This window comes from Podospora anserina, chromosome 1 (genome assembly GCF_000226545.1).
Source record: "Podospora anserina S mat+ genomic DNA chromosome 1, supercontig 1".
Classification (NCBI taxonomy): domain Eukaryota; kingdom Fungi; phylum Ascomycota; class Sordariomycetes; order Sordariales; family Podosporaceae; genus Podospora; species Podospora anserina.
This window is the reverse complement of record NW_001914859.1, coordinates 1107375-1132331: the sequence shown is the minus strand read 5'-3', so window position 1 is coordinate 1132331 and position 24957 is coordinate 1107375. Positions and strand designations below refer to the sequence as shown.

At 53.0% G+C, this 24957-nt stretch overlaps 8 protein-coding genes across 8 annotated transcripts, besides 1 other annotated feature; 3 read left to right on the top strand and 5 right to left on the bottom strand.

Annotated features, from left to right (window-relative positions):
- Positions 1-5367: 5367 nt before the first annotated feature.
- Positions 5368-7377, top strand: PODANS_1_3120 (uncharacterized protein; the record flags this gene model as incomplete). The annotated part of the gene is made up of 1 exon (XM_001912473.1): positions 5368-7377. One exon carries the CDS (start codon positions 5368-5370, stop codon positions 7375-7377), a length of 2010 nt encoding a protein of 669 aa, XP_001912508.1.
- A 686-nt stretch (positions 7378-8063) lies between these two features.
- On the bottom strand, positions 8064-9921 carry PODANS_1_3110 (uncharacterized protein; the record flags this gene model as incomplete). The annotated part of the gene is made up of 2 exons (XM_001912472.1): positions 8064-9019; positions 9102-9921. 2 exons carry the CDS (start codon positions 9919-9921, stop codon positions 8064-8066), a joined length of 1776 nt encoding a protein of 591 aa, XP_001912507.1.
- Positions 9922-10670: 749 nt separating this feature from the next.
- Positions 10671-11595, bottom strand: PODANS_1_3100 (uncharacterized protein; the record flags this gene model as incomplete). Its single annotated transcript, XM_001912471.1, has 2 exons — positions 10671-11076; positions 11150-11595. 2 exons carry the CDS (start codon positions 11593-11595, stop codon positions 10671-10673), a joined length of 852 nt encoding a protein of 283 aa, XP_001912506.1.
- A 666-nt stretch (positions 11596-12261) lies between these two features.
- Positions 12262-12349, bottom strand: a tRNA (tRNA-Arg).
- A 387-nt stretch (positions 12350-12736) lies between these two features.
- Positions 12737-15045, bottom strand: PODANS_1_3090 (uncharacterized protein; the record flags this gene model as incomplete). Its single annotated transcript, XM_001912470.1, has 3 exons — positions 12737-14563; positions 14617-14880; positions 14935-15045. 3 exons carry the CDS (start codon positions 15043-15045, stop codon positions 12737-12739), a joined length of 2202 nt encoding a protein of 733 aa, XP_001912505.1.
- A 1160-nt stretch (positions 15046-16205) lies between these two features.
- PODANS_1_3080 (uncharacterized protein) lies at positions 16206-18803 on the top strand (the record flags this gene model as incomplete). The annotated part of the gene is made up of 2 exons (XM_001912469.1): positions 16206-17531; positions 17589-18803. Coding segments are annotated over 2 exons (2541 nt in total), but the record flags the coding sequence as incomplete, so codon positions are not given.
- Positions 18804-19815: 1012 nt separating this feature from the next.
- On the bottom strand, positions 19816-20106 carry PODANS_1_3070 (uncharacterized protein; the record flags this gene model as incomplete). The annotated part of the gene is made up of 1 exon (XM_001912468.1): positions 19816-20106. One exon carries the CDS (start codon positions 20104-20106, stop codon positions 19816-19818), a length of 291 nt encoding a protein of 96 aa, XP_001912503.1.
- Positions 20107-20829: 723 nt separating this feature from the next.
- PODANS_1_3060 (uncharacterized protein) lies at positions 20830-22237 on the bottom strand (the record flags this gene model as incomplete). The annotated part of the gene is made up of 3 exons (XM_001912467.1): positions 20830-22020; positions 22077-22136; positions 22199-22237. 3 exons carry the CDS (start codon positions 22235-22237, stop codon positions 20830-20832), a joined length of 1290 nt encoding a protein of 429 aa, XP_001912502.1.
- Positions 22238-22849: 612 nt separating this feature from the next.
- On the top strand, positions 22850-24622 carry PODANS_1_3050 (uncharacterized protein; the record flags this gene model as incomplete). Its single annotated transcript, XM_001912466.1, has 1 exon — positions 22850-24622. The coding sequence occupies one exon, from the start codon at positions 22850-22852 to the stop codon at positions 24620-24622; it is 1773 nt and encodes a 590-aa protein (XP_001912501.1).
- Between the last annotated feature and the right edge of the window lie 335 nt (positions 24623-24957).

Here is a 24957-nt window from a genome sequence, read left to right as displayed (position 1 = left end):
GAGGCGAGGAGGGGTGACAAGGGGGCTCGCGAGGAGGAGAGGGGCATGAATCCAAGCCAAGATCCTCGGTCGGCAGGCAAGCAAGCAGAAAGGGGGAACACAATCTACTGCTCGGTTACCACCATCCCCAGATCTGCGCAAAAACAGCCTTGGAGGGGAAATCTTGCGTGTGTTCCCTCGCCCGCTAGTGCCGTCTTTTGGCCGTCGTCGTTGCTTTCAGACGGCGCCGTGCTGTCAGAGAAAGGATGTCGTAGAGAGAGGAGCTGGCCAGGGTGTGGTAGCCGAGACTATGGTACGGCTCCTCTCAGGTCCACAAATCTGGTGACGGCACGCAATTGCGCCAGCAGCGCGGGCGATATGGGCCCTGTTGACGGGGCAGGTCAGAGGCTCCTGGACGGGAGTGGAGTCGAGGTTGGGCGTGAGGGGCGTGATGCTGATGGGCAAGTCGGTGAGGGCACCGGTCAAGGCTCAGCGGCGGGAGTTGTCCTGTGCCACCCAATGGTTCGCGGTAATACACGCGTGTTGTCTTACGGGCCGGACGGGGTTGAAGGTTCCTTGTTGCGCGGTGGGGACTGGAATTGTCGGGGGTTGAATGCGATTGTCTCGTTTACTTGCAAAGGAAGGGAATCGGTGTGAGCTTTGGAGGAGATGGGCGAAGAAAAGTGATTCACCGGTCGCCGGGAAGGCGCAAGCTGACCAGTGCTTGGCTAATGAGCACCACCCAAAAATTGGGCGGACATGGGGCAGCAAAGCCGGGTCCGTGAGTCTCGAGATAACGCAAGTTGCAAAGTGCGTGCATGGATGTCGATGGAACCTCAATGCGCGGTGCAAAAGCGGTCATCTGGTCAGGCCATCGAGGGTGGGAAAAAGAGCGGCATTGGATGCGACGGGAGGACAGGGGATAAGCTCGATGTGATAACTGACAGACAACTGACTGCCCGGTTGTTGGTTGTACGTCCAGTCGTCGAGGTGCATACCTCACCGGTCTCGTTGCTGGCCGCCCGCTCCCATCCAGATTAATACCCGCTCGACATGCTTCGGCTTGTAAATTGCCCATCCTATTTCTGATGGTGTCGTGAATGGGGTGCCATTCACAGAAACGGATCTGATACGGAAACCTTTTCAAAATGGCGGAAACTAATCTTGACCAATCAGCTCTACCAATCCGATCGATGTACACTAGTTTAGCAGACTTCCATGCTCCACGCAGTCTTTGATGACCTGAAGATGAGGCCCTGACTTGATATGATAAGTGCGGGAGTTGGGGATCATGGGGTATGCTAGAAGAAAAACGCGGTGCCGGTGGTTATGTTGGTTGAGCTCTGACCCCGCCCTTTCCGTTTGGTAACAGAACCACGGTTCCGGACTGTGACCTCTTCGAGTTCATTGGCTTTGACTCGACATGACAAATGCATTGTCCAGCTCGGTTACATTTTGACAATGTCAGTGGCATGGACCAGGGCCTGAATGTTGGACGAATCAAAGTGAACTGGATTCTACTGCTTGGTGCCCTTCACGTGGCTGCCGCGATGCAATTCCAATCGGTCAGTATGCCAACAATTCAACTGACAGTCGGCTTCAACTTACAAGAACGACTGTCGCATGTGAGAGTAGGTGGGATTGAAAGGCCTTCAGGCACGTCGTAATGGATCCCCTATAGTGTAAAAGTGCTGCCCATCCATTGCAGCATGAAACGTTGATTGACGCCAATTTTGGTTCCTGCTTTCGACCCGCCACGCTCCCACAACCCCACACCTTGAAAGGAACACCGTTTGACCCACCCATAGGGCATCCGGGGGCTCTTCCTTGACTCGGGAACTTGGCAAAGGAATGTCAGAGCCTCAAGCGTCCACGTCAAACCTCATAGTGGGTATGTCTGATGTCAAAAGAAATTGCTATAAGATTCCCAAACGGCAAACCCACTCATTGAGATCAGGTAGGACCGACTGCCACCCTCAATCATAGCCATCGTCAAATCAGGGAGACGTCAGAAGGGTACAGCAGATCTACGCAAGCCGCTGCCAGTCAGACTGGGCCACGCAAATGGAGGGTGTCACGGGAGAATTAAGACATGATGGTGAACACAAAACCGCGGGGTAGTCATACCCGATCTTTCTATGCACAGAAGCGAATCGAGAAGGAGCACGGTCTGACAAACACCCTTAGGCAGTTTGTGGCTTGCAGAGATACCTGCAATGCATTGTGTCTAAGCTTCACTTTTGACTACAGTATGATCCTACAGTACTTTGATTCATTCGATATGTAGGTACTTGGTCGTGGGTCGTCCGTCGTCAACTTTCCCGCAATTTTTCTGGTGCGAGGTGTCCGCCCAAACCCCACAACCTGGAGAACCCTTGCCCTCGCAAAGCTCCACATAAATATCCGGGGCTCGACCCGGGATCCACCAGGTCTTGGCTCCAGCCATCCAGCCCAGATAGTAGTGCGTTTGACAAACTACACATTTCCTTGACGCAGAGGATAAGTAAACGCAAGTTCGACACCACACATTACACCACCCAGCGACCAATCTCATATTGCTAAATGGCCGTTGAAATCCGAGCCAATTTTAGTTTCCCCAACTGACATTTACAGGCCTTCGTTATAGGACGAACTGAACACAGCCCGAGGCGTGTCGGATTTTAGCAATCTTTATCACGGCCCTGATGAGCATCAAGCACTGGAAATGGGGCCTGGTCAAAAAACACAGGAACTAGCTTCCTCTGATCCAGCTACAATGCTTGGTTTCACAACATTGAGACCGAGTACAACACTCCTAGGTCTCCCCGCCGTGGCATCTTGCGAGACATCATGGCGCCAGTAATCAATGTATCGGATGCATCTAGGTACCTGTCCCGGTGCCCTTGAGAACTTTCCGAACTTCAGGGTTCCGGAGGGAATATTCTGGGTTTCAACTCGGCAGCCACCTACAACCATGGATCTTTATTTCAACATCGAGAGACTACTGCACTACATGACGGGGTTCGCGAATGTCGTATGCAGTTGTGCGACCTAGAGACCAGTTACTGCCTACTACCGAGACTATGAAATGGAAGCCTTGATGGGTCTCTCTAGCTCAGCAGAGATCACAGGCACATTACCCGTGGGCTTCTCCTCGGGGCAGGGCAAGCTACAACTACGAAGCAGTAGGGTTCTTTTGGCTTTGCCACTGTGAAGGGATGCTGTTCATCGCTCTGGGCAGAGCGTTTGTACCGTCCTCTCGGGACGTTTCAGCCCGCCTATCAACCCCTAGGGGGAGAAATCTACTGGGTGATCTTTTCACCCTCATACACAGTCCCATACTGTGATTACCTAGCGCGCACAGGCCTCCTTCGAGATGCTTTCGACCAGCTCAAGAACATAAAAGAGCTTTGAGTTCACATCTCTCGGTGGTCAAGTGGGAAACGCGTGTTACCCCGCTGGTTCGGGTTTGCTGTACCATGGCTTCTTGAGCAACCCCCTCTCTTTCGGAATGGCATGGGTTGCCCCTGGATGGTCCACCCAAACTCCGTCATGCGCTTGTCCACTATCCTGCGCCCGAAGCTCCTGACAACAACCTCATGGTGCGTTTACAAGGTTCTGGCAATGCTTAACCACTGTTGGAGCGAACGCAGACTCGCATTCAACAACCATCTATACCCTAACTCAACTTTCACCTCTCGTCTCGAAGCTTTTCAAAACCAATCCTACTTGCGTTCGCGCCCGCGGCCGGTCGAAAGGAACTATGATTTCAGCAAAAGTTGGTCGACTAGCTACACCCTTACTGGCATACACCCTTCGATCCATCATCCAGACACGAGCTGACCAATGCAATCGATATCAACCAGTGCCTCGAGTTGATCTGGAAGGTGGAAACGCGCGATGTGGATGGTGCCCGTCGATATGAATCAAGCCACAGCATGCAGAACTCCCCATCAAACCCCACAAAACGCCGACGATTCAATGACACAACCACAGCCATCAGGCATACTTGCAGCGGCTGAGCGGAATGATGGGTCCCCCAATTCGACCAGTTCCTCTTCGAGCGTGATGCATTTTTGGCTTCAGCAGGCTGCGATGACTTCCCATCTCGGTGTGTCCGCTACAACCAACACCCCGAGCTGTTAGTTAGCCATCGATCTACCGAACCCATTCATTGGCGTTGAATCAAATACTCGACCGAGATGGGCTCTCGCGGCCCAAAGCAAGATCGTGCGGCCGAGGGGGTCCTTCGGCGCTCATCCCACGCCCAGGCTTTCGGCCTAGGCTTGTCCCACGATTGAAGCCGTGGAGTGATAGGGTGAGGTAATATTGGGCACGAAGTCGCGGTCCAGACCCGAGCCACAATGCCGCTGACATATCAAGAGATGTTTCAGTGACTTCATAGATCCCCGCCGAAGGGCTTTCATCTGCCTTCTCCTCCGCATCAAAAAAGGTTCATCGGCCGTGCTAAGCGCCAATGCTTCCGGATATCAGCCAAGATTCTCTCACGAAGGGAGTAGATAATGCCGACATTCTGCGGCACTGTGCACGACAACACCCTTCGCATCTGCACTCTCTCGTCGGAACTGTCCCGACCGACACCTCCACTCCCAGCTTCAAGTTTCAAGCTCGCCCTATTCTTGGCCCCATTCCAGTTGGCTCTTGGTCGACTATGTCTTCTTATAGAGCGGCTAGAGGGGGGATTTTGGCATCCACTCCCCCCCTTGATTAGCCATCTCTTACCAAGTGTGTGATGACAGGACAGGAGTGGAGACGCGTCGCAGCCAGAGTCACATCTCCCCTTAATCGGTCCTCTTGCAGATAGCCTAACGCGGCTCAGAAGTTCCTATCATGTTTATGGATAGGGCTTCCAGGGGTACGAGACAAAAGCAGTACAGTATACCTAACAACCACGATTTACCTGAGCGACTTCGCTGGTTGACAGTAGGGACGGGCCGGCTGCTCCGCTCCAGCTAAGCAGGAGAGATTGGCCAATCATTTTTGAGTGACCAGCATCAACGACTACCACCACAGCATGCAGCTTCTTCGCGGATACTTCTTGACCTCTTGTCCACCCCCCATTCGTTCACCAAGCATCTTGTCTTGCAGCGGCACAGCTCAGTCGTCGGGTCAAAAGACATTGGCAAGTGGCACTCCCTGTACGGCTTCCTGCTTGCAGACTAGAACGATATCGAGCCGTGAGTGGGTCGGATTCAGAGTTTGCTCTCGAGCCAGGAACAACTGCATACCTACCTATGCTTTCACAGCGGTCGCTCCTTTCGTCTGTTCTCCTGCGTTGTAGATGATCAGGCCAGCAGAGGCCGAGGGAAGCTGCATTGATGTAGGGTGGTTGGTAAGTAGCACCGGGATGGTGTCCAAGTTATACACGATCCAGAGCAGCCAGGCTCGATGTCCGACCTGGAACATATTCCTTCCCGGTTCCATTCGTTTCATTCTGTGGTTCTCTCTGTAAGCTTTTGCATCAGGCCATCCTTCTCTGCGTCGTGTGAAGACCACCTTTGGCCCGCCATGGAGCTCAACTCCCCCACAATCCACGATGCCATCCACCCGACCGCCGCCTTTGCCCAGAACCGGTCAGCGCTCGAGCTTGCTTCGCCCACCGGCAATGACACTGGACAAGCCTCTTGGCTCGAATCCCAGCTGAACCCCAAGAACCGGGTTGACAGCCTTGACCCCCTTCCCAACCCACTCTGGAGGATCGACGGCTGTACCGCCATAGGCACGCAGTACTATGCCCTACCCTTGCACGTGGGCGAGGTCCCACCCATGCGCCTCGATGTGTTCCTCCCCATGGAAACCACACGGGACCCTGTCCTTCGGGACGTCCTAGACCTGGATGCCGCCTTCCACACCAAAGACTCGACGAGATTGAACCGTCTCGGGGTCACCAGGCACATTCTCAGAGCTTTGCAGAAGTGGTCATTGGAGGGTGAAGGGACGGCAGAACACATTGCTGCCTTGTACAAGGACCAGCCTTTTGGTACACGCATCATTCTCGAACTTGGCTTCAGTCTTGAGAGCGTCAAGATCACCGTCGCCACAACCTGGCACGTGGAGAAGCAGCTCATCAGGCCAAAGGCGCTGGTTGAGACTTTGGGACTGCCCAAGGAGGTCATTCCGGAAACCATCGACATTTCGAACCTGAGCATTGTCCAGCAGCTGCACGACAGTGTCTGCCTGGTGCGCATTCATCATCATGATGAACCAGAAGATGGCCAGAAGCTGTGGATCTTCAAGGCCCTCACCAGCAACACCAAGTATCTGGTTTGCGAGCTGCGCAACCTTTTGCTCATGGAGCCTTATCCGCATGTTGTTTCGAAGCCAAAGTACCTAGTCACCAAGTACTGCCGCTTTGGGGGAAAGACGGCCGTGGTGGGTTTCATCATTCCGTTTTATGCGGCCGGCAGCCTCCGGGACACGATTCCTCTGCTTCACATCCATGGGCTTCTCAAGCCGGAGATGCAAATAATGTGGGCTAGGCAGCTTGCCTCTGCCGTCTTGCACGTCCGCGAACGTGGCGGGATTTACTATCCCGACCTCCGGCTTGATAATGTTGTTCTCACGGCCGGGGGGGACTTGGTCATGGTGGACTTTGAGCAGCGGGGTGTGTGGTGCGAGTTTGCTGCGCCTGAGGTGAACGCGATTGCTTATGTGCATACGTTGGCTGTGGACGAGGGAGCGGAGGAGGAAGGGTTAGAGCAAGAGCATGGGGATGACAGCAGGCTTCTGTACAACCAGTTTATTCCTGGTGAGGAGAGGCCCAACCGGTGGGCCGAGTTTCTCAGCCGGATCCTCCCCGGCTGGCAGGTTTTGGAGCAGGATGAAATGTACACGCCGCTTCCCCATGGGTATAAGAGCTATAATATCCCCTGGCTGGCGCTTGATGAGGCGGAACAGGAGGCGGCTGAGGCGTACATGCTCGGGCGCGTCTTGTGGTGTATTTTTGAGGGGCAGTGTGCACCGCAGCACGCTGCCGTTTGGCAGTCTTACAAGCGGGAGCCCGACTATGAGTTTCCTGAGTATCGGCACACTCCCCTTCCGATTAGGGATCTCATTGATGGGTGCACCAAGGGCAGGAGGGAGACTTTGTCGAAGCTTGTCACTCGGGTGGGAAGCAAGATGGTGCTTCGTCGGAAGGATGGTCTGGTGGATGTGAATTGCACACCGCTCGAGGTGCTTGATGCGGCGAGGGATTGGTGGAGGGTGGAAGTGGAGGTGGCGGAAAGGTTTTTGACCATGCGGGAGGAGTTGAAGGGGAGGGGGGAGTGGAAGGGGAACTGGTATGGGAGGCTGAGGTTGAGGGAGGTTGTGCAGAGGTTGGAGGAGTATGAGAGGGAGGTTGGGGTGAAGGAGGTTGATAGGGAGGTTTTGGCGGAGTTGTTGAAGAGGTGTAAGTGATGTGATGTGATGTGGTCACTCACTATTGGTTCTGGTGACTGAGAGCAAGGGATAATAATGTTGGGAATTTGCCGGAAAGTGAACATCTCGTACAATCTGCTGGCTATTGTTTTGCTGAAGCCGGATAGTTTCATTTTGCCGAGGGGTTTGATATTCAGAAGCCCAAGGGGCATAGATAGAGGTAGAGGTCTGGCTATTTCCCGTGAGCATGTTTTGGGTAATTTTGATGGTCTGTTTTCTACGGTCATTGCGACTCTTTTGTTGACTCGCTTTACTGTCTGTATATGTGCTCAATCATATTATTCTGATTTATATTACTGTGTATCCACTTGATACTACCCACCTCATGTGTTGTCTGCCTGTTGCATTGTTGATTCGCACTTGTTACTCATCTTGTGCTTCTATGCGGGGTGTTGATTTTCGGATCATTTCATGCCTGGCTTAGTTTCACTTCTTTACAATGCTTCGCCTTTCTTTGAGTTTACTTATATTATATATCTCATACTCATTCCGCATAATTTCTCCCACGGTTACCATCGCACCTTAATGATCTTATGTCCCTCGTCCGATGCCATTTAGCCTACTATTTTAACAGGAGCGCCCCAGCATTGTCACAAATAAATATATATATATACTTCAATTAACATCATCATCATCATCATTTTATCCTACAGATATCTAGTTTTCTAACTTCTCTCATCAATGATAGACCCCTTCCCTCCCGCCAGCCCACCTCCATCCCCGGCACAAACTCCAACCCCCCCTTCACCCTCCCTCTCCTCCTGCTCCCCCTCACCCCCCTCCCCAACCCTCCCGACCACCTCCCCTTTCTTCTCCTTTCCCCTCCCCACCAACCCCTTAATCTCCCTCCCCCTCTTCTTAACCTTCATATACCCCTCCAACCCAACAAGCACAGCATAACTCTTGCTGATACTAACCCGACTCATATCCACCCCCTCCCCCTTGAGCGTCTGTACAAACGCCCTAAAATTGCTCGCCGGCGGCCGGTAGTGTCCGCTCAGCGGGCTCAGGCTGTGCAACTTCCCGTTCTTGATCTTGATCAGCCCCGCAGCGGAGATGCGGCTTCCTTGAAGAAAACTCGAGTGCTGAAACGCGCCCGAGTTCTTGATCCCGACGTAGAGACGGAAGGAGGTGTCGGCGACGAAGATCCATGTGTTGGGGGTGACGGAGTGGCGGAGGAGTTTGTTGAGCATGGTTGTAGGGGACATTTTGAAGAGACGCCGGGCGGAGGATGATGATTTCTTGGAGGGTGGTGGATGTGGTGAAGGAGGGGATTCGGATGATGACTGGGAAGATTCGGTGGAGGAGTCACCGAGGAAGTTGGTGGTTGACTCCAACGAGGGTGGTGAATAAGCGGGCGTGGGGTCGTCGCTGGGTACGATCCCGTTGATGCTATCTTTCCACTTTTCGGTGGTGTCGATCGGCGCCCCGTTCTTGGCCCAACATAGCCTGCCGCTCTCGTCGATAGCTACTAGATACGCCTGTCTTTCCTCTCTGGATAAATACCGGACTTGTTCCCGTTCCAGAACCTCCCGAGGGCAGGCTTCCAGTGACAGGTTCCGACCCGAGCCGTGGTCAAGCCAGTAGAAGAAATTGTCTTGGGTGTCGGCTCTTTGCCATTCTTCGTGATAGACTTTGAGGTTGGAGCCGTAGCGGTGCTTGTGGTCGATCATTTCGAGAAAGTATTGCAGCCCCCATGGTGCGGGAGGCTGCTTTGCGGCGGGCTTTGGACTCGGCGCGGCGTTGCTTGAGGTGTTGCTTCTGGGATTTGGAGAGTTTTTCTTCTGATTCGGAGGAGGAACTACTGGAAGAGGAGGAGGAGGAGGAGGATGATGATGAAGTGGAAGAGCTTTCGTCAGCATCCCCGCCTGCTCGTCGGGCTATGGTGGAGGCCTTTTTCCAGTTGAGGCGGGCGGTGGGAGAGCGAGTTCCGGCGAGCATGATACTGCTGCCTGCGTCGCTGTTGGTGTCCCCTGGTGATGATAATGATGGAGAGAGGAAGCTGGGGGAGTAGAGGCTGTCGCTGTCGAGGTATTCGCTTCGGGGCCGGGGGCGGGTGAGGCTTCGCCATTGGGCTTCTCTTACGGCGTGGATCCAGCGGGTTGAGGCGTCTATCCCCAGACCTGCCAGCGTCCGGCGAGCTCGGTAGCCACGGTAGGTTCGTTGTATGACGGTGGCTGCCTTGGTGACGCTTCCATTTTCACTGATGAGGCTGTTTCTGCGACTGTTGACGAGCTCGATGCTTTGCTGTCGTTGGTTCCGCCGGAATTGCTTCTTGTGCTCGGCCTCACGCTTGGTTTGGATCTTGTTTATTTGGTCGAACTCTTCCTTGGTGGGGACTGGAAGGGAATCCAGGTAATTTCTGTGGGCTGACAAGACAGAAGCGATAGAGTCTGTTTTGGAGAGTCGAGGCCGGTGAGATTGTGCCAACGAAGGAGGTCTGGACCTGGAGGGCATATCTGCTGGGGCACTGGCTACAGATGTTGACGACGACGTCGCGGCTCCTGCTTTGTCTACATCCATTTTTCAGCGCCAACACGTCTGTCTTGCAGCCTCAAGGGGACTGTTGCTTGCGAGAGCTCAAGTTGTCACAGGCAAAGCTGAAGCTGTCGTTAACAGAGTTGTCATGCTGACGAAGGATCCGCTTATTTATCATAGTCTGCCTTCTCACTGCCTGCTGATGATCACAACTGGACATATCGGGAGCTCGGCACTCATATGAATCCTGCCAAGGCGCAGCTCGCAGCACCAAACGGTTGGCAGCGGGAAGTGGGAGGAGCTGAGGATGAGCTGAGAGCACTGCAGTGAAAATCCCGGCGGAATTTGGACACAGCTGTGGCTTGTCACCTGTTATTCCCGGCCACAAAAGGCCTTGTGAGGTCCATATCGCTTCTAGCGAGGCATAAACTGTCTCGCGTGTGCAGAAGTGTCGTCTCTGTTGACGGCTGTTACAGTCACGAAGCTATCGTCGTCGTTTATATACCGGAACAGATGGGCGCTAGAGTGTTCGAGACCCGCAAGGCGCCGTAAGTTAGCGGCATCTTGGCCTGCATTAGCACCCGATGACGGCAGAACGGCACGGAGTTTTCCCCGCTGCAACGGCCATTCTGCAGCCCAGCGAGGCCTCCATTGACAACCTACACCCAATTATCACCATTTCACCAACATCCAAGACAACACAAGGCTCCACACCGAAGGTCAAACAGGAATCTATATCGTCTATCAAACACTCAACATCGGACACAGAACCCAAAAGCTGACGTGGTCGTCTATCACTTCTGCCCATCCGCAAACTTGGTAACAGCCTCCCACTCGTCCACCAGCTTCAGCGTACTCTCACACTTGTCTCTCACAACCTTCAAGCAATCCGACCCCAACACCAGCCTCACCGGAATCTCTTTGCCGTCAGCCATCCCCGTGCTAGTCAACACATCAACCATAGCAACCGCACATCTGTCCACATCCCCCGGCTGCTGCCCATCATACGCATTCAACCCCTCCCTAAACCCCAACCCATCGTACCTCTCCATCACATTCTTCGCCTTAACCCTATGCCCTCCTCCCTCCGCCAAAAACGAAGTCCTCGTATACCCAGGCTCGACACAGCAAACCCGAATCCCAAACGGCTTCAGCTCATCCGCCAACCCCTCCGTCAACCCCGAAACCGCCCATTTAGTGCTGCAATCTGTATATCATTAGCCCCTTTCCCCTTTCCCTCATGTCAACAGTGAAGAACTCACAAAGCGCAAACCCCCCACCCCCCATCCAACTTCCCAAACTCCCCATCTGCACCAACACCCCTCCCGTCTCCCTCAGCTTCCCCACCACAGCCCTGGCAATGTTCACACTCCCCAGCACGTTCGTCTCGAAAACCTTTCTCACTTCCTCTTGCGTGGTCTCCTCAACGGCTCCTTCAAGTATGTAACCAGCGCAGTTGACTACATGAGTGATTCTCCCTTCTGGGACCAAACTCGCCGCCTCGGCGATGACACCCGAGAGAACCTCCTCCGAGGCTGTCACGTCGAACGGCAGGGTGATGGCTCCCCAAGAGGAGAGAGAGATCATTCCCTCGGAGGAGGTCGAGCGGGAGGTTGCGATGACGGTGTGTGAGCGGGAAAGGGCTTCTTTTGCGAGGGCGAAGCCGAAGCCGGAGGAGGCGCCGGTGATGAGCCAGACGGGGTTTTCGGTGGTTGACATGGTGTGTGAGCTGGTAAGTTATCCTATGCAAGAAACAATGAGTCGAAGTCAGGTAGGTATGGTTTTGAAGACTGTAGGAAATGGATGAAATGTTTTTGTTGTTGAAACTGTTAATGTTGTTTGTTCAAGCCAGAGAGTCTTCTTCTCATGGTGGCCGATGACGACTGTTTATATACCACCAAAAACCATCATACAAACACCGTCATATTACATCTCGGAAGTAACACATCCCCAAAGGAGAAAGAAAGGACTTAGGCGATTTGACACCCCCCATCAGCAAATTTCACGATGGCCTCAGATTGACTGCCCAACATGCATTGGCACAAAGATAAAACACAAACCAATGATGTTTCGCCCTATCGCCGAAAAGGGGTCTCTATAACGAACATGCTATTCAGCCGCCATCGGCGATAAGCTCACCCACACCTCTTGCATATCCCCGACAAAAAATGTCCAAGCCCATCCATACATGAAGATATGCCTTAATACCGTCCTACCAAACAAAATAACCAACAGTACCGCTCTTCCAGAAAAATAAGCCGACTAAGCAATTGATGACAAATGAAGAAGTGAAAAGAAGTAGTCCCGTTTTCCCAGCAAAAAGAGGTAACTTCCCAACCCATCATCGTGTGGAGACCGAGCAACAAATAAATGACCCCAAAAAATCGATCCGCCCAGGGGTCGAACCTGGAACCTCCTGATTAACTGATTGTTAGAATCGTAGTCAGACGCGCTGCCATTACGCCAGCGGACCTATCGATTGATTTGTTGAAGGCTGCAGTTGGGAAGCGTCTCCAAGAGGCCGCGAAGAAACTTCGCTTTCCGTCGTCAGCCCCTGAGCTCAACCTCACACCCACACATTCCACAACAGCTCCCGCCAGAATTTCTCACTAGATATATCCTGAAACCTTCTGTAGAAACAAAAACCGGGAAATTGGGATAGGGATAGAGGACCACAATTTGGATTTTGGATCAAGCAGAGCATGCACACTGTTTTTTTTTTTTTTTTTTGTTTTTGTTATTACATATGTATCCTAAAAACACATTGAAAACTATGATATTTAATAGCTACCCGTTCAAGTCAATACGAAACAAAGTCCTAGCGTAAACACACACCTCAAACTGCTGTACAGCCAGCTCTTCAGAACGACAAAATCTTCTTCGCTTCCTTCAAGTCCTTGATCTTGCGAGCCAAGTTAGCCCGCTGCTCCTTGACACTCGACGACTCCCCAGCAATCGCATCAAGTTGCTCGGCACCAAGCCCAATCACCCAGTCCTGGGTGAAGACCCTGAGCGGAGTGTTGGAGCCAAAAAGCAGGTGGGACTGAACAACCTGAGTCCAGACGTTGTCGATAAAGCGTTTCCGAGCAACGTCGTAGTACGAGCTCAGGCCGTCGTGGAGCTGCTCGGCCACATCTTGTATGTTGGATTTGTCTCTAGTCGAGCTGCGAACTTGGCCGATGGTGACGGTGGCGTTGTCTCCGCCCGCTTGTTCTGCCTCCTGCAGTGTCGCGAGAATGTGGGAAGCTGCTCTGTCCGCGTGAGCCTCTTGACGGGTCCTGTTGAAGTGCTTGTTGAGCGTGTAAGGATTGAGCTCACGCTCAACGGAGAGGAGGTACTCGAGAAAACCAGTCGCTTTCTTGTATCGCTCGAGAACCTCCTCTTGGATGCATGACCACAAGGTATCCCGAAGCGTGCTATCGGGGCACACGATGCTGAGCGTGTCTGTGATGAAGCGCTGGACGATCATGATCGCGCGGCTGGTAAAAGCGCGACTTATGATAGGCCATTTACTGGATTGCTCTCTCCATGCACTTGCCTGCACCGCGTTGGTGTAATGACCAAGCTCCATGCCGCGTGATCGCACATAAAGATTTGTTATCCAGTCCATGATACCATCTTCTGGATCCTCAACTTCGTACCTGTGACTGATGATGTCGTCGAGCTCGGGAAACTCCTCCGGGTCAAGATCACGAGTTGCGGCCCTCAGAATCCTCTTTGCATTCGCGGCAGGCGATGTCTGGTTGGGATTCATGGGCAGAAAATCCTCATCAACGACTTCGTCGTAGTCATCGTCATAGTCGTCGGTGTCAGAGTCTTCGTTCTCAAAGTATCGGAATGCAGCCTTTGCTTCAAACTCGCGACTGAAATCTTCGGCAAGGAACGCCATGAGGGTGGCGAGTTTGAGATGGAAGGACGCCTCAAATGCCGGGTCATGATGATAGCGAGCCTCCAGGCTCGCCTTTGTCAACTGCTGGAACTTGTCTGCGATGTGGCTCAAGAATATCCGCTGTTCGGTATCAGTGCCACGAGCGGGACCGAGCCCATCTCTCTCCTTTTCCGCGCGACTGAGCATCTCGCCGATATCCTTCCTCAACTTGGGAAATTCACGCTTCGCCATCTCGCCTAGCAGTTCACCCAGTTTTGTCTTGAGTGCGCGAACACCAACTCTCCCCCTGTCAAGGCGACGCCAGGGGTCTTCGTTGAACATTTGTTCGCGGGACTCATAGCCAGAGTCGTCTTGATCTGCGCCACGACTCCTCACGACATAATAGCCCAAAGTCAGCTGCTTCCTTTTGTTCTCGACGATGCTGCAAATCGTATCTTTGCCGCTGGCCTCGGGTACCAAATCTGGCTTTGTGAGAATACCGAGGGTCCGTTCGCCCTTCTTGTCGTACTCCTCCGCGAGAGTCAGAATCTCCTGGTTAGCGATATCGATGTTGCAAGGCAAGACTGCCAGGATGATGGTCCGGTTATCTCGAATGTAGTTGGTGACCATATTCCGAACCAACAAGATGTCCTGTTTGGTAGTGACGCCCTCAGTTGAGTTACGAAAGATACCGGGAACGTCAATGACGGTCAAATAGTCTTCCTTGGGACCGCAAATCTCAATCTTGAGGATGTCCTCACTGAAGACGGTTCCGCCTTTGGCAGATGAGCTCATTCGAATGCCCATTCTGGCGTTGACCTGGATAATTGGTCAACACACCGAGTGGCTCGTATGAGGTATGGTAAGCTTACCTCTTGCAAAATTGCCGGAAATTTGGCGCGCAAATCCTCACCAGACAGGGCACTGCCATGGTACGCCTCGACATGGCTTTTGTGTTCATCGGATGAATTCGGACCAGGAATTATAGTGATGTTGACATGAGTTGAATGATCGCGGCGTTGGGTGATTTGAGTGGCGTAACGCGTGCAGAGTTCAACATCACGCGGGAACGGAATTCCAGTCAAACTCTCCAGAAGAGATGATTTGCCAGAGCTCTGGTCACCCACAACAACGAGCTTATCGACATGTCAGCTTCGCCATGCCGAACAAACTGAAGGGGGTATACGTGCCTGGGGCAGAGGGACATGCTGGCCGATATTCCTCTCGCGGAGCTGGTCGATTTTGCGAAGGAGGCTCGGACTAGCAAGCAGGTTATCTTGGGGAGTGTTTTCCTGTTTCATGGTGAATGATTGGGATAAAGTTGGTCAAGCCAAAGACAAAGGGGCACTTGTTTGAGGCGAGATGTGCGTTGCTGCCTGCCTTGTCGAACGGTGGGTTGGATCTGAAAGCTTCGGGTCGAGGTCAAGAAGGGCGCGATGTTCCCATCATATATAGCCGTAAAACACTCCAAGAGTCACGCCTCAGGATAGAATTTCCTTTGACAAGTCCATGGATGTATTGGTGACATTTCCGTTCGAGATAGACCTCTACCGTCATGACAGATCCGGTGCGCGCTCTGGAGGGCCATAGCGATCCCGATGTACCTAGACTTTGCAAAAGTCAAAGAATGGCGATAAAAACATGCGACATTGAGTAGGATATCTGCATAAAGAAAGAGCAAACGGATGGGCAGAGTGAAGCGAGGCAGACATGGATAGAGACGAGGCTCTGTTTGCACGAGATGAGCAGTTTTGATTCGCTGAGCTGGGGGCATATCGGAAAGCGGCCGCTGTAGGCCTCAATGTTGAGATGGGCAAACACCAGACCCCTCATTGCATTGGTCCTAAATCCGGCGACGATTAAGGCTGACATCTGCCTTTTGCTGGCGGACTGTAGGCCTCACCCAGAAGCCTCGAGTTTGGATGCTATTCAAGTCGGTGAAGACACATGGGACAAGGAGCAAAGAGTCTGCACCGAGCCATTTCTCACCACTACCACAGAATGCAAGGACGATGCCAATTGAGACATTGTGAACAAAGGCACACAGCGAATACTTGTTGTTGTTTAGGTAGAGTGAGACTTGGGTGCGAATGACGCTGTGGTGGGTGCAAGGATTAAAGAGTAAGAAATTTGGTTCAAGTCTGGGTTAAATCAAAATTGACTTCAATTCCACCGTGATGGTCTAGTTATATAGCGGTTGCTTTCCTGTCTAAAAATGGCAGGCACGCCGGGATATCTTCCGGACCGGAAGGAGCTACCGACACGGAGGAGGTCAAGCATCGGCGTGGTCGGGTGTCTCAACGGCCGATAAAGTGGGGCGCTAGCTGCCCCTGTCCCCAAGCTGCGTGCCAAATTGGCAAACCCACAACGCCCAAACTGCCAGCCCGGTGTCAGTGGGGCATCACTGGGTTCATTTACCTTGACGGGTTCCTGACCAACCCCCATCCCGGCGCGCAACTGACTGCACGAAGAGCGATGCACCGATACTATTCCAATGTCTGCTTTCTCCAATGGCGCCGCTACGACGACCAAAATGTCTGCCACCGCGTCTCCTAATCCCGCCCTAACCAGCTTCCCAACCCTCAACACACCAAAACCAACCACCAGCCCCGCCAACACCAACCCATCCACCGTAATCCAAAATGCCACCTCCCCGGTCGAGATCCGCGCTGCCCTCGCGGCACTTCACACCCGCGAATCCTCCCTCACAGACCGTCTAACAAACTTGCTTTCCTCTCAAGCAGACCTCACCCGCTCCCTCTCCCGCCTCGACAACCTCCGCGCCGGGCTCGGCGCCCAGGTGATCGCCTCCCGCGGCATAAGCAACAGCATGCTCGCCTCAGCCTCAGAAACCGCCTCTCACCTCTCCAGCCGGGTCCGCACCCTCGATTTGGAGAAATCTCGGGTGGAAGACACGTTGCGCGTGGTGGAACAGGTTGCCGAGCTGAAAGCATGTGTCGCAGGCGTGGTGGGTAGCATGGGCGCCCCTCAGGACTGGGAGGCGGCAGCTGGGTACATTGCGCGGGCTTCCAAGGTGCCTGAGGAGATTGTCCGAGGAGGCTTTGCAGCTGCAGTGGTGCCGACTGTCGAGGTGCCTGACCCCCCTTGGGTTACCCTCGAGTCGGCAAGGGAGAGCTTGTGTAACTTGTTCTTGAGAGAGTTCAGGAAGGCTGCCGAGGATGGGGATGGCGCAAGGGTGACGAGGTTTTTCAAGCTATTCCCCCTGATTGGGAGGGGTGATGTTGGGCTGGATGTGTATGGGCAGTATGTCTGCCAGGGTGTTGCGGGTACGGCCAGGACGGTGCTCAAGGAAGGCGCTTCTACGGTTGGTGGGCAAGGAAGAAAGGATGGCTTCTTTTTTGCCAATGCCCTCACAAGGTTGTTCGAACACATTGCCCATATTGTGGATGGGCATGGGGCCCTGGTGGAAAAACATTACGGAACCGGGAAGATGGTCAAGGTTATCGAAAGGCTCCAGATGGAGGCAGATGTGCAGGGAGGCATCATCCTGGATTCTTGGAGCGATGAAAGGACCGTGGATAGGAGGTTGACTGATGTCAGAAGTTATCCCTTCTCGTTCCTCGTTCAGAGCTTCGTTTCTCAACCAAATCGAGGCTTCGGAGGAACACCACGAGTAAACTCGCCTGCTGTTGGCGGCACCAATAACGGACGCCAGAGCGAGGATGAGGGGGTGGACATGAAGGAAGTAAACGCCTTGCTGAGCGAGATCGCCGTAATGCTTGGAAGGTGGTCTCTGTATTCTCGTTTCCTCGCTGGAAAGTGCAGGGTACGTCTTATTATGAGTCTCATGGCAGTGGGATACTGACAACGCCAGGAACCGGAGTCACCGGACGATGCGCCACTCACTATGCCCGAGGTCCTCACCAAGTCTAACCTGGGTCGAAAAGTCTCTGGGAAGCTAGTATCACCCTACAATGAGCTCACCAAGTTCTTTTTTCGGCGCTCTGTCGAAAAGGCCTTTCAACTGGACGAGTTCCCTAGCGGACTTACGCTTAGACAAAACAAGGCGATCGAAAGCAACCCACCGTTCATCATCTCCGCTGTTGACGACGTGATGTATATCGCCAAAACCGTCATCGAAAAGTCCATCTCCACCTCCCAGAAAGATGTCGTCAAGGAGGTCATCCCCACGATCCAAGCTCTTCTCGGTACCGACTTTGTCGGCCTGATCCAGCGCAAGATGCGGGACGAATACCTGCCCAAACCCAACGTCCAAGGCGGTTTCCCCCCAGAAGACAAGATCATCGCCTTCATCGTCTTAATCAACAGTCTCGACGTGGCAAACGAGTACTTGGAACGGATCGTATCCGGGATACTGAGACATCCAGAAAACCCACCCGCAGACTCCCAGCAGCCGTCATCAGTACTAACCGCCGCCTTCCCCTTTGCCAACGACGCCAAGGAAATCGTCACCCGCCTCCAGAACCTCAAAACCTCGTTCCACCTCAAATCCAGCGAGCTCATCAAGGCGGGCATCGAAGCCCTGTTTAGCGAGGTAGTTTATGCTCGTCTCCGGCCTGTCATCACCTCCACCTTCAGCGACGCAGATTACACCATCTCCACCGAGGAAGAACTCACCGAGCTCGCCGCGCTGTCAGATAAGACACTGGAGGAATACCTCGAACAGGTTCCGCTGACATTTGAGCTCGGATGGGATGCGCTGATGAAGCCCATCTCACGTTTGTTGACACCAAAGACGTACAGCCAGCTCATGGACAAGACTGCTGGGTATTTGGCGCAAAAGGTGCTGGAGAAGAGGGTGTGGAGTTATGCCAAGGCTGGTAGGGCGCTGAGCGCGTATGGTGCCATCAGACTGGAAAGGGACGTCAACGGTATTATTGGCGTGGTGTCCAAGGGTAATTACGGAGTGAGAGAGGTGTTTGGCAAGGTTGGGCAGATCTTGATGGTGGCGAACATGGAGGAGGAGGAGTGGGAGGAGTTGGTTGCTGAGGAGGAGGAGGGGATAGATGGGGGGATGGTGTGGGTTTTGACTGAGGAGGAGAAGTTGAGGGCGAGGGATATTGTGAGGGAGGAGTGATGCAGTCACAAGTAATTGGGCGTTTTGATAAAGGCTGAGCGGTGGGGATGTTTTTGACTGATTTATATACTGTTTAGACAAAATTTTGGGTGGCAGGCTTCTCTTCTTAAAATATGTAGAGCGTGCTTGGAATTTTGGAGATGAATTTCTGGAAGGTGTGATGTTTGTTGTATTGTTCCTGCTTGCTGCGCACAGAGGATATGCTTGCCCCGCATTCTGATGGGATATCTCTCGACTTCCAACGGTTTTCAGCCGCCCTCCTCATCCTCCTTATGTGAAACACCTTGTTTGTATTCTTGTAACCTACTGAATTGCTACCTACGAGATCCAGCTTAGTTTGTAACATCCATTCTGCGGTACATATCACCACCTCATCTTATATAACAACAATGTCCTCCCTCAACCCTCTCGAAACCCCCGACGACCACCTCCGCCGCTGCTGGCGCCAACAATCCTGCTCACCCTGTCTCTCAGAGAACGCCTGCTCCTGGTGTCCCTTCGTATGTTTCCCTCCACCCCCCTCCTTCTCCCACCCCTTTGCTCACCCACCCACCCGCCAGACCCAATCCTGCACCCCCAACACCCACCCCCTCCCCCTCCTGACCCCCATCTCCCAACCCGACATCTGCCCCCACTGGTCCGAACGCTGGGAGGTCCGCACCCAGCCCCTCGGCTGCAACATCTCAGCCATCACCGCCCTCTCCATCCTCCTCTCCATCCTCTCCACCATCCTCCTCGGCCTCCTAGCCTGGACCACCACCGTCGCCTACCGCCGCCTCCGCCGAGCCGAATGGGACTGGACCCGCGCCTCCATCCCCTTCAACCAACCCCAGTTCTGGACAAAATGGCACAGCACCAGTGGCCGATCACGTTGGGCCTCATCAGTAGCACCATCATCATCATCATCACCAGAAGAAGAACAACAACCGCTGCTAAACTCTCAATGGGATAACGTATATCGCGGATGATAAAAACTTTCTCTCTTATTGTATTGTAAATACGGAAACAAGAACTAGCCAGAGCTAACAGGCGGAATAATCGCCACCTCATCCCCCTCCTGAATAATCACATCATCCTCCCCTTCCTCAGGCACATCCACATACGCCAGGTTAATCGTCACAAGACTGTGCCCCAAAACCTCCTCTCTGATACCCTTGTACCTCTCCTCCAACACGTCACCCAGTTTCCTGAGCGAGAGCGGCGCGGGAAGCGACTCGACGTTCTTGCCCGTGAAGGAGGTTGCGGTGGCAAAGTAGAGGATGGTGAAGTTCCCTGGGGCGGCGGGCTTGGGGGTAGCAGACATGATCAACTACCTACTAGACTTTCTTACAATGTTAGTTTCTTGACAACAAAATAAGAAACCGTCAACAACAAAACATCATGGTGGGGTTATTGTCAGAGATCTTGGTGATAAATTGATACAGCATACTGAGACTCAGATAATACATGCATTTTTGTTCATCATGATAACCCACTAAACCGATGTGTTTGTTGTTGAGGAAGTGAAGAGGGGGAAAAAACATACCAAAGTAGAGTGGTGATGATGGTTGAGGGAGGGGAAGAAGAAAAACTGCCCCTCTTCATCAAAAGATTTTGAGAAAAAATCTTTGAGCAGCTAGCTGCTGCTGCTCCATCACGTGCGATGAGCTTCCATGGCGATGTTTGAGGCCGTTCTCCTGGCTCTCGGAGAGCTCTCAATCCATTGCAATCAGCGTGCGATGCGAGATGGGCAGCTTGCGACACTGCCTCTTGAACAATTGCTTCTTTTGGGATGTGAATGAAGGAAAAGTTTGAAGCTCAAGGGAAGCTCTTGGAGAAATTTATGCTTTGAGCAGGGAGAGCTTGGTGGAGCTTGATTGGCTGAATGGAGACCCATACATAACGGGCATCCGGCCCCCGCTTGCCGAAGGTCTGAGCCCCACTCACCCGACCCTATCACGGTCAGCACTGATATCTGTAGCTCAGATGATAAACAAACAGCATTGATGTGTCATAAGCATGGGTATCACTATGGCATAATGCTCGCTCAAGACAATTTAGACATTTTACCCTCCAAGTCCTTCACCCACTCCGAGATCACCCCCATATTCTTCTCCCTCAAGGCACTCGCATCGTTGATTATAACCTCCAACTTCTCCAACCCTTCCCTCCATTGCTGAATATCTGTGGCCATCTCGGCCTGCTTTTGCTCCAGCTGAGCCAAGGTGTCAGATGCCGTTGCGGCATCTGCGTGAATCATCCTCAACGACCTGAGGCGGTCCAGCAGGGGTGGAAGCAGAGGGCTCAAATTTTCGATGGTCGGAATCATACTGTAAAGAGCATTGACTTTCGCAATCTGCTCCGAGTCTTCGAGTGTGGCGCCTTCGCCAGATGGTGCCGCTCCCGCAGATGCCAAAGCCTCCTGAGCTTGTTTGGCGTTTCTACGGGCCTTCTCCAGATTCTCCGCCTCCTGTGTCAAGGTCCTGACCCTCCTGCTGATGGCATCCAGAGTGGGTGTCGAGGCTTCAGACAACGTTGAAATCTGCTTGTGAAGGTTCTCAACCAGGGGAATAATAGCTCGGGGAAGACCATTCGAGTCAAATTCCGGCATGGCTGCTGAGCCAACACCCAATGCCTTCTCCAAGAACACAAGCCGGCGGTCAAAGTCGGCTGCTTTAGCCAAAGCATGCGTTTGTTCGTAGTCAGGGGCATAGGTAATAGTATAGCTCGCAGTACCCTTGATTTCTCCTGCTGGCTGCCCGCCAGCACTGGTGATCCGGGGGGTCGGTGTAGCAACCGGTCGAGGAGCCAGCGGCTCGCCGAGTCTAGCCATCTCATCCAGAGTTTTGCTCAGAGACTCAATCTCCTGCTCTTGAACACCAGTTTCGTCCGTAGTTTCGTCCGCTGCTGCCTTCTGTTTGCCGTACTCCTCCTTTGCCTCCTCAATTTCGCGCCTCAAACGCGCAATCTTGCGCGCCAAACTTCCAGCATCGTCCTCGTCGCTCAAGTCGCCCAGCTCTTCGGTTCCATCATCCAACACGCGGTGTCGTCTGCTGGACGCTTTGTATGACTTTCGCTTGCCATTGACACGGTCTGAAAAGTCAACCCCTGAGGGATCCACGGCAGCCGGCATGAACTTTGACCGAGCTTGGTCTATCCGGAGTCTGGATCGAGAGATGGCGGCGGCATCGTCGTCGTCGTCATACTCATTGTCAGAGGCTGATCGCACGGTTGTGGGCTTTATATACCGTCAGCACTTGGGTTCCACGAATTCCCCACTATCCAGCAACTCACGGGAATGGTAGAAGTATCATCAGTAAGCTCGGGGGTTTCGTAAATATCGGGTGCGGAATCCTGGCGTTTTGATGTTCAGTTAGTTTCGCCGGCTTGTTTGTGGCGGGCGGTGGCTGAGTTACCAAGTCTGGAAGTGCCGCATATTTCCTGCTGGAAGCCATTGTGCTAGTCTGTCATTCCCTTTACTGTCGGACTTTCTGGGCGCTGTTGGCTGTTCTAATTGCACTCTGGGAGCAACCGCTTCGTATGGTTGTTGACAGTGGATGTTGGGACGTCAAACAAACGGTTTCCCGCCTGGGCTTAGCTGGCGGTGGACAGGGGAGCTGGTGGGGCCCGATATTGTGGAACGTTATGGGCCGGCGAACTTGGGATCCCTGCACGACGCGCTCCCAAGTCGCGGCTTGCAAAGAGCGTCTTTGATAAATTTCCACAAGTGAAATCTACCAGGGTCTCCGCCAAAAACTGCTGCTGCCTATATGTCGCTGGGTCGGTCCAGGATCAGTTTCAAGCGAGAAGCATTTCGAAATCGTTTCCAGAAAATATTCCTATTTGCTTCAGCCTGTGTGTAAGTGGCCTCCCACCATTTCTCAGGCACGCTTTGTGGGTGCTTTGTAGGTGTTGACCTATTTCGGAAGTTCTCTTTGACATGGCATCTAATCGCAGACCAGGATGATATCACGCCCTGCGGCGGAAGACACTTGTGAACAAATCATATCTGGAGCAAAATTCTAAAATACCGAACTTTCAGTTTATCGTCAGGGCTGCGGTGCGAGATGGTCACCAATCCTGGGAAGCCGAAGGTCAGGGTTCCCTGGGGTCTTAGGAGCCGCACAGTTGGCTTGACAAAAAGTGGCGAGCCGCTTTTCCAGTTTGTGAACGGTCAGCCTATATCTCAAACTTCGCAGGAATCTACAGCCAGACGCTTTCCGGATAGCCCACCGACACCACGCCGAGGTAACGAAAGGGATTCCTTGATGCTCCCGGCTCCTCTCTCATCCCCCCAAAGGGGCTCTGATGTCGAAGAACCCCCTCATGATCCAGGAGCAATCACTAGTTCTCCAGTAGGCCAGTTTGCTCTAGACTCGCCAATACCAAGTCCCCCGAAGCCCCCAGAGAACTCCTACCAAGCAACCGCTCGGCGAAGTAAAACTGCTAGGAAGGCAACGGAGTCCATAGATAGCTCTGACGACGATGGCAACGACAGGATAGGGAGAGGCCATATTCGTCCCACCACCTTCCGAACGCTCGCTCAGGACGCCTCGGCAGCTGTTTTGGTATCCAGTGACTCTAAGATAGTCATCCCGAACTCAGGAGCAGCACCTAAGCCCAAAGACGATGTCCGAACAGTAGGACAGACTACCGAGAAGCCAATATTTGACCAACCTAACCCCAGAAAGAACCAGAGGACATATGGCGGAAGGAAACACGGCGACGGTGGATCAGGGGTATTTAAGAAGCGAGACCGCACCTCGACGTCTCAACGTGAGTCTAAGAGGCACAAGAGTTCCCAAGATGACGAAAATCACGACTCCAATCACTCAGGTGATGAGAACAAAGCCTTGCCAGAGGCTCTTCCAGCCCCTGACTCCAACCCAGGACCCCCTACGATTTCTACTCCACATCACCTGGGCAGTTCTCCTTCGAAACCACGAGGCAGCCTTCCCAACAGAATATCAACGCTAGACGAAACACCGGAATCAGCTACACAACTCCCAGTACATGGAATACCGGATCTCCTCGACAGCCCACTCAGAGCAGACATCGACTGGACCACAACCCCAACAGCAGCCACAAACAGAGGCAGGACACGGGAAAATGACAACAACCACTTCAACCGATCCTCACCAGTCACATACCAGTTTTCCCAGCCAGGATCCCCGCTATCGGATGCCCCTTCCTCGCCAGTAGAACTCCCTCCCATCCTCAAACCGTCCGTCTGCCCCCTCTGCAAAGGAGAAGTCGACCGCGACCTCCTTGCCAAATACGAAAAGACCAACCCAAATCGCACCGTCCAGTCCATGCACATATTCTGCACCGGACACAGGAAAGACACCGCAAGAGAAGCCTGGGAGTTGAATGGCTATCCAGACATTGACTGGCGGAAGCTCAACCATCGGATTGAGAAGCTCTATCCTTTTATTCAATCTATCCTGAAGGGGAAGCAGGAGTCGCACTACGCTGCGCGGTTTCGGGAAAGTATCAAGGGAGGGAAAAACAAGACGTTGCGGACGTCGAATGAGAACTTGACGCCGGGGTATTATGGGATCAGGGGGCTACGGCAGATGTCGGAGAATTTGATTCACGAGTTTTCTTCGGTGTTGAGGAAGAGGGCGTTGGAGGATGGCTTGATTGGTGCGAGGGGGTATACGGCCTATCTGCAGGCTGTGTTGGTGCCGGAGTTGGCGACGAGGTTGGTGATGGAGGATATGAAGGTTGGAGAGGAGGAGGCGAGGGAGATATTGGAGGGGAGCAGCTGGGTGGGGGACATGTTGAATGATGAGGTTGCTGATGTGGTTTTTGAGAGTGATTCGGAGGAGAGTGATTAGGTGGATGTGTGGTAGGATGAAGTGGTCCAGGTGTTTCTTTACATGTATGGAAGACGGCGATGTTGCTGGTAATTGTGTTTGGTGTTGTTGGGCTGGCTGTTGTATCACGTGTATCGCCATTCTCTGGGAGAGGGATCTCACTATGTCGAGATATCATTGCATTATTTTCTTATTTGCTTCATAGCACTTACATCGATCGATATATCAGCTCAAAGCTTTACTGCTCTCATACGCCTCAGCCCATAATCATGCTTGATGACATGCTCCCATCAATCCATTTCCAAGCTACCCACCTATCCTTTTTTACCAAAGCACTGACCATATAAAACATCGGA